Source organism: Drosophila eugracilis, unplaced genomic scaffold (genome assembly GCF_018153835.1).
Source record: "Drosophila eugracilis isolate 14026-0451.02 unplaced genomic scaffold, ASM1815383v1 contig_440, whole genome shotgun sequence".
In the NCBI taxonomy this organism is placed as follows: domain Eukaryota; kingdom Metazoa; phylum Arthropoda; class Insecta; order Diptera; family Drosophilidae; genus Drosophila; species Drosophila eugracilis.
In genome coordinates this window covers 1,077,480-1,091,168 of record NW_024573306.1, presented here as the reverse complement: position 1 = coordinate 1,091,168, position 13,689 = coordinate 1,077,480, and the positions used below count along the sequence as shown (strand labels likewise).

General features: G+C 41.7%; 2 protein-coding genes across 2 annotated transcripts; one reads left to right on the top strand and one right to left on the bottom strand.

The window, feature by feature from the left end:
• Positions 1–417: 417 nt before the first annotated feature.
• On the bottom strand, positions 418–5,348 carry LOC108117041 (glycine receptor subunit alpha-4). The gene is made up of 5 exons (XM_017229213.2): positions 5,069–5,348; positions 3,183–3,275; positions 2,661–3,115; positions 1,851–2,500; positions 418–1,782 (listed from the first exon to the last, which is right to left on the bottom strand). Exons 2-5 carry the CDS (start codon positions 3,251–3,253, stop codon positions 1,498–1,500), a joined length of 1,461 nt encoding a protein of 486 aa, XP_017084702.1. The 5' UTR covers positions 3,254–3,275; positions 5,069–5,348; the 3' UTR covers positions 418–1,497.
• A 3,703-nt stretch (positions 5,349–9,051) lies between these two features.
• On the top strand, positions 9,052–13,686 carry LOC108117256. The gene is given in 6 exon segments (XM_041818991.1): positions 9,052–9,332; positions 9,795–10,478; positions 10,549–11,874; positions 11,953–12,553; positions 13,192–13,230; positions 13,233–13,686. Coding segments are annotated over 6 exon segments (2,982 nt in total). The 5' UTR covers positions 9,052–9,209; the 3' UTR covers positions 13,442–13,686.
• The last annotated feature ends 3 nt before the right edge of the window (positions 13,687–13,689 follow it).

Genomic DNA, 13,689 nt, shown 5'->3' with positions numbered 1-13,689 from the left:
GCAGCACTAAGACAGTCACTTGGGGATTTTCCTCCTATTTAATTTTGACAAAAAATAATTACTAAAACTTTGACCAACTTAGCCATTTATGAAAAACCAACTCATTGAACCCATTAGCCAGGCCAATTTGCATTGAGCACACCCACATAAGGCTTAGCCTCAGGTATTTCCCAGTTCAAAAAACAAAATTTGCGCAACCTTAGCTTATTTTCCCGCTCTCGAAGCCTCCACCAATGCAATCCACTCCATCGAGTACTGGGCCCGTGGCTTTTGGGTGAATCATGGTGTGGTTTCCCCAAAAAACGAACCGAGCTCTTTGGCCTGGCCTACTTCAAATGCAAATGTTTTAACCGCAAACACGGCAACATATGATTGATCATCAACATCGGACGATAAAGAGGAGAAACCCAAAAAAAATTAAGAAAAATTTAAGTGGAAATGAGGTGGTGGTAAATAATTACAAGGTTTTAGGTTTAATTTATAAGTTTCGATCAGACATCTCTTCCATGATTTCCATCTGGCTGTCTTCATCTTATCTTCGACTCAATTGGTAAGTTTTGTTTTTTTCGTTAACCCTATCTTAGTTTATGCTCGGGCGTCACTAACGACCGTGAAAAGGCAAAAGTGTAGAGCGTGTGACCAACATAATTAATTGGGTATTCATAAGTCTATTCCTCTTCGCCCTGCAGCCGTTTGACAACTGCGAGCGGTAGAAACCCGAGCAAGTTTCATTGTTCCATCCAATGTTGACACCTTTAAAAGAAAAAGCAGCGCGAAATAAACTTATAACTGCTGATGTGTAGAAAAAAAGTGGAAAAAGGCGTTAAAAATGAATGGCCTTGGCCAAACGGCTGAGAAATTGTTTTGCGTAATTATAAATCATGCGTATGAAAAGTTAACTGAAGTGACACCTTTAAAAGAGAGTATCCCTTAGCTAAGCTTTAGGTTTGTTAGCTTTTGCAGTATAAAAGCTTTTTCGGTTTAAGGGTTTTTGTACAAATTAGTGAATTCAAAGTTTCTTTTCTGAACGATTTTATCAAAAAGCTCTTTTCTTGAAGCCTTCTTATCAAATATGTTTTAACTTATTAACTTTAACCCAAAGACTTTCTTAAATGGATTCTATATTTATTTACAATTAAAAGCATTTGTTTGAGACATTAAATTACAATTCACTTAATCTACATCAGCTACTACGTCACTTGATTAACTTTAAGCATTTTAGGAATTGAATTGATAATTTTAATTTATCCTTCGTCCTTTCCTCTTTCCTCTTTTTTGCTTTTGTTTTTTTTTTTTTGTTTTGTGGTTCAACAATCAGCTATTTTTAAAATTCATTGACTTACAGCTTGTGCGTGAAAGCTTAAGAGTAAATTTGCGATATACGTTTCGATATATGCGAACAATCAACGTTTAACACTCGGATGGAGCGCCAGAGATAGCTAGCGAAGGTATATTATGTACAGGGCAGAAGTCGTCGTAGTCCGTAGTTTTTAGTCCTTATAGATACTCATAGAACACACACCAGTAGATGCCGTTCAGGCTGGCGAAGAGGGCGGGGAACAGAACGCGTGAGGATCGATCGATGTAGATGGCCCGCTTGAGTCGCTCCTGGGCCGGAGTCAGTTTGGGTTTGGGTAGTTCCGGTTCTGGTACCACCGGTGGCGGAGGCGGTGGCGGTGGCGCAATTGTGGGTGTCAAAATTATACGAGACTCCTGTCGCGGAATCCATGGACCATCAGCATCCAACGGCGGACGAACCACACGGCGAGTGGTGGTCACAATCTAAAAGTAGTTTAAATTCAGTGATTGTTTCGGTAACTGTTTAGATAAACTAAATCAACATCACTTACCCTCCTATTTTTGGTCATCTCGTCAAAGATCTTCTCAATCTTCTCGATCTTCTCATCGGCCAATGGCAACATGGTGGCTTGTTGTTTGCTGGCCGTCGAATTGCTGCCCCCTGGAGGTGGACCTCCTTCGCCCTCCTTTTTAGGGCCATCACCCGCTACTGGCTTGGGCGGATAGGCCATCGGCTTGGGAATGGGCGTGTCACTCAGGACGATATTAATTAGACAGTACTCCATTAAGGCCATGAACACGAATACAGTACAGACGGACATGAAGGCGTCCACGGCCTTGAGATAGGAAACAGGAGGCAAGGACGATTGCGATTTAGCATGTTGCGTGGATAAGGTGAGCAGTGAGGTGACCCCCAAAGTCACACGAGCTGGTGCTGCCTCCGGTTTGATCCAAAAGGATACCCAAGACATGATCACGATCATGCAGGTGGGTATATAGGTATTAAAAACATAGTAGACCAATCGACGCTTTAGGGTGAACACCACCTCTAGGCAGGTGAAGTTGCCTGTGGAATAAACTTGGGTACAGTCCGCTGTCTCATTCCGTATGAGGGCCACCTGCGGCAGTTCGATGTTTTCATCCACCACGAGGGGTGTTGTGGGATCCCACTGGAATATCAAGTCGTCTGTGGTGTGGGAGACTAGAAAATATGATTGGCAATTAAAATCAGATTTAAACTTTAACTTTAAGTTTAAGGTAAATAAGCAATTTGAGGAAACTAAAGAACACTCAATCACATAGACACGAAATCTTAACATTAAACTGATTCATCGTTTATAACCAATCTTAATAAATCTTACGGCTTTCCATTTGCAGCTTGCACTCCTGAGTGTCATGTGGATAGATGGCAAAGTTCATGATACAGGACAGTTTCAGTGTCAGCTTGACCATATAGAGGATCGTCTTATCCTTGTACAACCACATATAGTGATTTGGTATGGTCATCGTTTGAAAGGTTACAGACTTGGCATTTTTAAAGAACGAATCAGGTCGCCACATATTCTTTAGCCAGTCCACCTCCAACAATCTGTACTCCTGTGTCATATTCTCCGGCAAACGCAGCCGGTGATCTTTCCAAGTCTGAGCAAAGAACACGTCTGCCACATAAGTCATTGAATTCTCATCGATGGAGTCCAGTCCCATCACAGTCACATGAAAGTAAACTATTGTGGGCTGCCCCTCCTTTTTGGGCGGTCTCATCTTATCGTAGCGCTTAATGTCCTCGGGAAGAATGTCGGTTATGGCCAGACTTTGTCTGGTTTAAGAGGAAAATAGTGTTTTAATGATTGTTCAGTTTGTTTAGGTTGCGTTTTTATACTCACTGAAACTCCCCTTTGGCATAGTGCTTTAGGCAAATGGTGCAGATCACCAAGATTATTATTTGAAACACCATTTTTATCTAAGTTATTCCTGTGCTAAATTAAAAAAAAAAAACATATTTATTTTAATTTGAGGTGGCTTTAAATGGGGGAGTTCCTAATTATTTTAAGTTAAGATTTTAAAACAAAAAAAAAGTTAAAGAATAATGTTGAAATAATGATAAGGTTTAATTTGTTTTCCTATCTTTAAGAAGTTAAACTATACGTTAAAAAAATTTTAAAACATAACATTTTTGGATTCTTCAGCTTGGTGGCAGGAAGACAATATCTATTCTAATATCTAATTTATCTAATATCTTATTTTCTTCCTGTACATATTTTAAATAATGTTGAAAACTCTAGACAGTAAATATATTTGTAATAATTCCAGTTCAGCCTGAAGCCTGCCTTCGATGCGAAATAGTATTATTTTCAGGGCTCTTCCTGCCTAATAAGTAACAAAGGTCGTTGTCGATGCAAACAACTTGAAAACGATTTCCCCGTCTGTTCCGTGACCTTGTCACCAGGTGGAAAGGATCAAAGGCTTCCGAAGGGTCTGTCCTGGCATTGACAATGCATCGAGAGCGATTGGCACGAAAATAGCAACAATTATGCCGCTTAACCAAGTAAATAAAAATGGGGGGCCGAGACAAAGCATCAAAGTTGCCTTCGACAATGGATAGCCTCGGCATTGGTTTGTATCGAGTCCGAGTCCATCCAAATGCAGGATGGCAACCCTGGCCGCAGGACATAGACAGCAATACCTGTCGTCGTCTCAGTTCCTCGCTGCACAATACCGTCTTAATTCACAATTAAAGCCACTCGAATGGGCGGATTGTGGGCGTTGGGCGATGGGCGAGTCGTGCCTTAAGTGGCCCATGCGCCTTTTTATGCACCCGCGAGCATGCCACGCCCCCTGCTCCTGCTGATGTAGGCAGCCTCCACATTCCCCATCTACATGACGAACATAGAGGAGAAAGCAGGCAATGGAAGAATCCTGCCAATGCTGCAGAGCCCCCATTAGACAAGGACAATTGCCATAGCACTTGGCGCGGCACAAGTCTGAGGCTCTCTTTATTCTACGCAAATTGGGACAACTTAAAGAATCAGCGATTTAAAATAATGAATTCGTTAAATAGGCTGTAATACATGCTCTGCTTTTGCAGTGCAGTTGGAAAATATATTTTTAAAATATTTTTTTAGATCATAAACTTTTTAAGGTAAGTGCCATTCTTCTATTTAGGGAAATGTTCACAATTTTAGGAGGAAACTTAATTTTTTGGGTCAAAGAAAAATTTTTAATAGGATCTAAGGATGTCAAGAATACTGTATAATCTCACAAAATGGTTAAGAAAGTTAGTTTTTAATATCCTCATGCTAAAAAGAAACAAAAATTAATTTTTCTAAAATGTATTTAACGTAAGGAGTAAAATAATTTGAATTTCCAACGAAAAAAATTGAAAGATATCAATAAAATAAAATAAAACCAATAAAAATGATTAGTTATTTAATGAAAACAGAATGTACAATTGGTTTATTATTATGGTATTGTGGTTTATATATTTTTTAAATTTAACAGCTGAATCTTATTAATCGATCTTAATTTAAGTGCAGGTTTAAACTAATTCAATAGTTGAATAGATTTCTTGAATCATAGTCTAAAAATTTGAGTAAGAAGCCAAGACGAAACAACAAAATATAAAACGCATACTAAACCCACTTAAAAACAAACAATTTTATTTTCCTTCAAAAATCTTGTGTTCTATAAAATATTCCGTATTCCTTAAATTTTATTTTAAATTCTCTTTCAATTGAGTCTAAAATTGTAAAAAATGTTTTCAAAATCTTACACAGTTTTCGTATGAATTCGAAACAGCTTTCCGTTTGCACTCAACTAGAATTCGTTTTGATTTCGTAGCAGTAGATTTCTGTTGGATTTCTGGAATCTTCACAGAGATTACATAACCATCAGCTTGACGCCCTAAATGACATGTTTAAAAAACACCACTTTTTATAAATATTCCGGAATAATCAAAACTGTTTATGGAGGTGTCAAAAATGTATTTTATTTTTATGTAAATATTCTTCACACTTTAACATTTATTTTTTGACTGGTAATAATTTTTAAGACTTGGATTCTTTCCGTTTTGAACGTCTTGGCAGTTCAAACTTTCGCTGACAACTGACAGTTGGAGGCGAATAGATTTGAATTTAAAACGTTGCCAGGCACGAGCGAAAAGTTCACCAACGAAGGATGCAGGATGCTTGACGCGATGTTGGTATAAGGGTTCGTACGTGTGGGTGAGTCCTTTTCCGACTGGTGGGAAGAACACAAAAGTGAAAGCCGCCAGAAACGTGGTCTTTAATATTGGGAGAACAAGGAACTATCGGCGCTATAGGATTTTCATGGAGGTTTGTTTGTACATGTGTCTATATATAGGACACAGGCAAATATCTTTTTCCCCTAACCAGGGCTGCAAAACGCTATGGGTCTGTGTGTTTGTCACTTAACATAATTTCCTCGAGTACTTTGGCATTGCCTTCTTTTGCCACATAATCTGCGCTCTGTCGTCATCGACATTGTAGTTTGCCAGCTCTCCCTTCTTGCCCAGAAAATGATGATGCACCGCACTGGATGTGGAGGGCAGGACCTTCACTTCTCATCATGGCAAGATGCGACATACGCCAATCGATTCGACTCGTTTAATTCGAGGGAAAATTCTTGAATATGTTTTGCAGTGTTATTTATTTTTTTCACACTTGGATTCTATAGTTTTGAGCATTTTTCAATCAGTTTCCTTGTTATCCCTTCCTTAACAAGTTCTCCGCAAGTTGTCAAGTGGCAAGGTCCCAGAAGTGGCATTTGTCGCATCAAAAGTTGGGGGCAGTGGCATCCTCGAGGGGGACTCGATAGTTGGGGACACGGGCTAATGAATGCAATGCCACGGTAATCCTAGGATCCCCCAACTGACGTCACACGGAATGCACAATTGGAAAAACAAAGAAAAGCCAGAGGGAAATTGCTGAGAAAATCAAGTTTAATGAGATGAAAAAGGCGCCTTGAGAGGTGGAATTTCGTTGAGCAAAATTAAAGAAATACAATAAAATGTAGGAGGAATTAAAAAAGCTGTACAAACAGTTTTGCATTAAGTAGTAAAGTTTGATTTAATTTGATAAATGCATATCTAAATAAAGAGGGTAATAGCTAAATGAATAACATTATCAAATTAAAAACTTCTTAATAAAAATTCTACACAACTGTATCTGTTCGATTTTTATTTTAATTTTTCGATTTATTACAATGACAAAAAAAAATTATCAACAAGAGGAAACACTATAGTCGAGGGCCGCGACTATAAGATACCCGTTACTGTTTTACACAATTTTAAAATATTAATTTTGCTAGTGGAAATTCACAAGGCGCTACCTATTGTCAGAGGAAGCATGTTGAGTAATTGGTAGTGACGTCACAAACTATGTGAGGTCTTATAACCTAAATTTCTTCATAAATAGCAAAAAAATATTCCGATTTAAAAAGTCTTTAGTAAATCGATAGATATTAACAGAAATAAGTTATACATGGTCAAACGAAGGCATTCATAATAATATTATAAACGCCAAAGTTTTCCGCGGTTCGTGGGCGTTAGATTGGGCGTGGCAGAATGCTGTAATAAACTTGCGCTGCTTAGGGACCTATTCATGGTTAATCTCAACTTTGTATATCTTATAGTTCCTAAGATCTCAGCGTTCATACGGACCGTCGGACAGACGGACAGACTGACGGACAGACGGACATGGCTCAATCGACTTCGCTATTGATTCTGATCAAGAATATATATACTTTATAGGGTCGGAAACGCTTCCTTCTACCTGTTACATACTTTTGAACGAATCCAGTATACCATTTTACTGTACGAGTAACGGGTATAAAAATGTAAAAACATTTGCAAGGCTTTGTCGTATGAAACAATCAAAGTAAAAAAATAAAAAAGTATTGTGTAAAAGGATTTATGTTTTACATAACTGTTAAATATTTTAGGACTCATTAACTGATGACTTATTTCTGTCGTTTCAATTCGTAATAAAATAAATCGTAAATAATAAACACATAGCTTCCTCCTTCGAATTCCTGGCGACCTTGAGGCGGTTCTCACCCACTCATATTATATTTAAAGCCCCGTGACCTGCCACTCCCACCCGCCCAAGCACTACTCAACGCCTTGCCGCAACACTCTTGAGCTGATTCCATACATCCTTTCTGGCCTCCGACCGAACAAGAAGAAGACTCGTCGTTATTAAATTATCTCTGATGCGATAATAGCACACTTAAGTTACCACCACACCTCATCCTCATCATCATCTTCCTTAGCCTCAGCCTCAGCCTCAGCATCCATTCCCCGCCACGCTTCTCTCTATTGATGGGGCAGCTATAAAAAGCCGCTGATTTTTCTATAGTTTATTCGAATGCAGTCGAGCTTGGACCTGTTCTGAGTGCTCCTATTCCCCGCCAGAAAGCGACCCCGACTATTCCTATTCCAACCCCACTAAGTGGTGCTCTTAAGTTTCTGCTGAGGGCAGCATCAGGGCGGTGGCTATGGCTATGGCAAATTCGCAAAAGGTTTTGGCGCACTTGCTATTTGAATACTTTGGGTGGCAAATGTACAAAAAAAAAAGAAAAACTAGTGAACTTTTCACTTGTGTGTTTGGCTTTTTACAAGCGTCCTACGTCATTGAAAATTTTGTAAAATAAATTATGAGAAAAATAGATACTGAAACGAAAAGTTATTTAGGCAAAAGCTGTATTGGCCTAGCAATGAAATAGCTGTGACGTCAAGAGAACCAAGGTTACAAAGTTATTAAGCCTGGTTAACCAAGTTCTTGGATTTGTTACCTGCACGATCTTATGAGATGAGCACGAATTGGCTGGTTGTGGCCAAAATTAATCTAAATGATGGAATGCAAATGGAACGTGGAGAATACTTAATTGTTAATATAAAGGTAATTTGACTAAATGGAGTTATTAATATTGTTTTTATTTTGCTTTAAAAAAGTTGTAAAGACGAGAAAACGACCTAACATTCAAGTCGATTCAAAAAATTAGAATTAAGGTTTTGGCAGTTAAATACATAAATACCCATAATTAGTTATATATTTTGTTAATAGCTTATAAAGATAACCTCAAACTAAAAGTAATTCATTGGCAAAATAGGCTTTAATCGAACACTGATATATCAGCCAATCATACATTTTCCATTTCACTTCCTGCCTCTGAAAGGTAGACAAAATACCATTAAATATTAATCACCAACTTTGGCGACCGGGGAAACCATACAGTGTCCCACCGAAGATGTGACCCACATTGGCAGCACGCGGAAGTTCAGTGAATGGAAATCCCTACTGCCTCACCCACCTCCCATCGCCTACCGACCACGTAACCCAACTCCACCCACTTCATTCATGAAAAGCCTCAAAGCGAGGACATTGAACCGCTCGTGAGGAGCTAATCAGGGAGTTTCTGGAGGGGGATGATATGTACGTGGTGGTGGTGGTTAATGGTTGGTTTTTTGGGTGGTGCCTCTGTCCAGCAACAGATGCCACAGGAGAGAACCAAAAAAAAAGAGAGAGAGAGTGTGTGAGAGAGATAACTGCCCAGGTGGGCTGCTACATTGTTGACAAACAAACCTGTAGCCGCTGGCCAACACGTGGCGTTAGCTCTGCTTGGTGGTGGTTCGGGTGGTTCCAATGCCAATCCGCCAAAGCGCATGCTCCGGACTCACAGACAGCTGAGCGCGAAACCGTGACGTCGCTATTGATTTTTACACAATCGCCGGACGCGCATCGCTGCAATTGGAGTTGCACGGAAAAATCAGGAGTCACCGCAAAATGCTCTAAAGGATCCGAATTGCATCCTTAGAGCTGCTAAAAAAAACAGAGGATTTCTTGCAGGCGCAGCTTGGTAGCGCAACCGCATCAGCTTAACCGGAACCAAACATGATGAAACTGCGACCATATGTGCCCTCTAAGAGGATTGCCATACGGGACTCGTCCATTGATGAGGATGTCAGCGACGATGTCGAGGACGAAGTGTTCATCAAGGATGCCAGGTCGGCGAAGGTGAGTACTTCAAGAGGATATCAAGAACCGGAAAATGAGAATCGGAGAAAAGAATAATCTAACAGTGAAATATTAACATTTCCCAGAAGGGTTAATAAAGTTCGTTTTAAGTTTCATGTGTACAGATTAAGAAAAGTTATTGCGGAAGAATAAGCCATCTATAAAATATTTTATCATTTTAAGATAGTTTTTTATTAAAACAAAAACATTGCATTTATAGAACTTGCCCATACTTATCAAGAACTTTGTGTTGCCATATGTCGCACTTAATATTGTTATCTACACTGTGATAAGAACATTTTTCTGTGACATTTCGTTTCGAAGTTGAGCATATTTAAAATAAATAAAAAATAATGCAATATTTCTTTTTTAAAGCGTTGTACAAAAATGATTTATTTTTTAAATTATTGTTTTTTATAGATAAAAAAAACAAATTAACCTTTATGTGCTTTCCACCCACAGCGGAGCGAGGAGCAGGGACTGAAGAGGCCATTGATGGCGCCTCGTCGCAAACACAGTCCTGGATCTGGTCATGGATCCGGGTCAGGATCGGCTCCTATAATGAAACAGCACAGAAGACGGCGCTGCTGTCGCTGCTGTGAACCCTTCTGCTACGCTCTTGCCGCTCTAACGGTACTATGTGCCCTGCTTAGCTTGGCAGCCCTCATGCTGACGCTCTTCCCGCTGCCACTGCAACGAATACGGCACTGGTGGCGACCCGATCCCGCCCAACTGGCGGCCATCTCAGCTGGTTCCTCCCGCCTCATACAGGGCTACTCTCTGGGCAGGGAGTTTGTGCCCTGCACACAGATCAGTGTCCAAAAGCGCTGGACTCGCAGTTTGGCTCGCATGAATAGCGAGAGCCCTCTTCGAGCGGCTGATCTGAATGGTGATGGCATCAGGGATGTGGTCTTTGGCTACGGGGTGGACGACAATATCCACTACGAGGGCATTCCTTTGCCACGCTGTCAGTCTGCCCAGCAGGGTGAGGAGGTGCCCTGTGAGGGCGGAGTAGTGGCCTTAAACGGATTGGATGGATCCATCCTCTGGCAATCTTGGAGCGTGGCAAACGTCTTTTCGCTGCACTGCAGCGCGGATGTGGATGGAGATGGGGGCACTGATTGCGTGGCAGCTGGAAGGCTTGGAGTAAGTTGGATCTTTGGTAGAATAATAATTTATTATTAATCCTTACTTCTCTTTTGTTCAACCCATCTAGATGATCTACGCCATCAATGGCCGCACTGGAGCCATAATCTGGCGCTTCCGTGAATTAGAAGTGGAAACGAACTCACCCATCGTAATGGATCTGTACACGATCAATGTGCTGCGTGATCTGGATGGAGATTCGGTGCCGGAAATAATAGCTGCCCATCTGGAGGAGCGCGAGGAGTCCAAGGCGGGCCACATAAAGCTGATTTCCGGAAAGACGGGCAAGGTGATCCGAAGTATCCCAACGCCGTACCGAGAGGAAATGTTTGTACCAATACAGCTGCTAACACAGGCAGATGGGACGGAACTTCTGCTGATCGTAACTGGTGGCCAGAACACACCAGGTGGCATTTATTCCTTGCGACTGCACTCTCTGATGGCGTACACCAGTGAGAAGCACTTTACCCCGCTCCATCGACAACAGGGATCAGGTCTCATGGTGCCTGCCGTGATCACCGACCTGAATGGAGATGGTATCTCGGACGTGGTGGTAGCTGCCTTCAACAGGAGTGTTCTGGCCTTCGATGGAGCCAACTACACCATGATGTGGAACTATACTTTTCCGGCCAGCGAGTGTGTCAGTGCCATTGTTCCGGGACTCTTTAATCACGATAATGTAACGGATTTCATGGTGAAGTACAACACTGGCCCGGGATTCCCGGTTTACTATTACTCTCAGACAACCATACTGAATGGAAGGAATGGACAACCTCTCCTGAATGCCATGATGACGGATTCTGGTGGTGCGAATAGTCTTCTGGGTGGGGTCTCCATTTCGCAGAGCTTCGGTGGTGACTTCTTCCTACACTGGCAGTTGCAGTGCCGTAACCGCCCGGATGCCCGGGATGCCTATGAATTTGTACCCGATAGCGATATTATACTCCAGGCCAGGGCGGATACATGTCGCCTTCGATACAACGAGTCTACGGTGCTCAAGCTCTACGGGATCGCCAGGCACATCGAACCACCGGGTGCCGTGCTATTCAGTACCGATGATCTCGAGGTTCAGCTGAATCGCACACAACGACCGGCGGCAGCTGGAAAAAAATCCCCACTGAAACATCCCAAGCTCCTCAAGAAACTCCTGGCCGGAAATCGGGAGCAGCTGTTACGCCAGGTGGCCGCCGGATCAGGAATCGGTGATGGAAATGTTAATGGTAATGGCATCGGTAGCGGAACGGAGCAACCGGGCAGGCGATCAAAAGCCCATCATCGACACAATCCTCTGATGGAGCAGCAACTGCAAGAACTGTTGCCTCAGGGAGCAGATAACGAACTTCCGCCTAGTTTTGGAATGGGAGGAGGTTATCCCAAAGAAGCGTACAAGGAGTTTGTAAGTGCTATTAATAATATATTTTATTTATATTTTAATTAATATTATATCCTTAAATCATTTCTCCTTCCTCCGCAGAAGGACTACGATGCCCTGCAACTTCCGCCAGAGAATGCGAATCCACTGCGCCTTCCCGAGGAATACGAGTTGGTGTACAACGACGAAGTACCTCCGCTTTTGGAGCAGAGTGACCGTGACCGGCCCATCCACCTGCGGTCAAAGTATCCTAGCGCAGGGAGTCGGGATGTACGTAGTGGATTCCTTGAGGCTACTGGTACTACCAGCACCCAAGCCACGCCCAGCACCACCGGGCAACCGATGACCGCTCAATCCCCGCTAAGCCTCTGGGATCTGGAGCTGGATAACGAGGCAAGAGAACAAGCTGCAGATGCCCTTGAGGGAAATAAAAAGCAGAGGAGGCGTCGCAAAAGACGAGACAGTGCTTCCGGAACGACGTCTACTCTGGCTGAGGATTCCGTTGCAGGAGAGGAGTCCTCCGGAGCCGACTGGTACTTGGCTTCCATCTCGTCTACAGGGGTTTTGCTGAAAGCACTGGGCAATGCCAGTTCCTCTCTGGACTTTGCCTTCGTCCTTAACATCCGCGAATCGGAGGCATATCCTCCACTCTTCTCGCCACAGGATCTCAGCTGTGTCGAGGAGAAGATCAGCGCTTATAAGAGTAAGTAATCCAAGATTGAGTAATTCGTAAGCAAGCCAAAACAAGTTACTGATTAGCTTATAATATCTTCTCCAAAATGTGATTTTAAATATCATTTGGAAGCAGGAACACATCACTTCTTTTCTTAATACAACTAATACAACAACATATTAGCTTTTGCAGCGATAAAAAACTTTGGAAATAATATTTTTCCGAAGAAAAACTTAAGCTAAGTCAGTGCTGAGTCACTATGCCGTATCTCTACTTTTTATATGTACATACATAATTCCGAGAAGTACTCGTGCTCATATTATACAGTGTATTTGATATTTATATGAAAAATCATCGTCAACAACATGGTAACCTTTAAAAATTATAACATTTTTTTTAAATTTTTGCAACATTTATAAAAAATTACCGATAAGTTATTTAAGATTTATTTCTGCATAATTCAACGGTTTTGGTAAAGTCTTGTGAAATCTTTTAATGTATATACATATACATATACATACATATGTGGTTTACGATAAAAAGAGATATTTTTCAACTGATTTTCAAGAACTAAGTTAGAAAAAAATACCTAAAAATTTTTAAGCTTCTAAGAACTATTAAATCTTCCTTAAAGCTTTATTTATCAGGGAAATTTGTATTTATTGCAGGCTATACCATTGACAACCTGCGCGTGTTGCGCAAACAGTTCCTAAGCAGTGCCTCAGCGAGCGTCTGGTTGACGCGGAGCCCGCCCTTCCCAAGTACGAGTCGCAGCTGGTGGTGACCCGCATCGGGATCACGTGCACCTGTCGGTCCCTGCGGCCAGGTGAGGTCTGCTCGGAGCTAGATCCCCTGGAGTCGCAACGATGGACAGAATTCATGGGGAACTCGGGACATGGCTACTATGCCAATCACTAAACGCTAATCGCAGGCGATGGATAATTTCTTAGCGCAGGAATGGGTCCTTTTGACCACCTACGCTGGAGGCATTCCGCGCCGGCCTATCTCTTTCTCTAGATGTCTCTGTCAACAGTCACTATTGTAATTTATCGTCATTTGCGTGTTGTGGGGTTTCTTGTAATCGTAACAGTATTTACCTGCGTGTATTTGTGTATATTTTACGAGTTCTTTTGACAAATAAAAATATCCAATTTAAATAACAATTT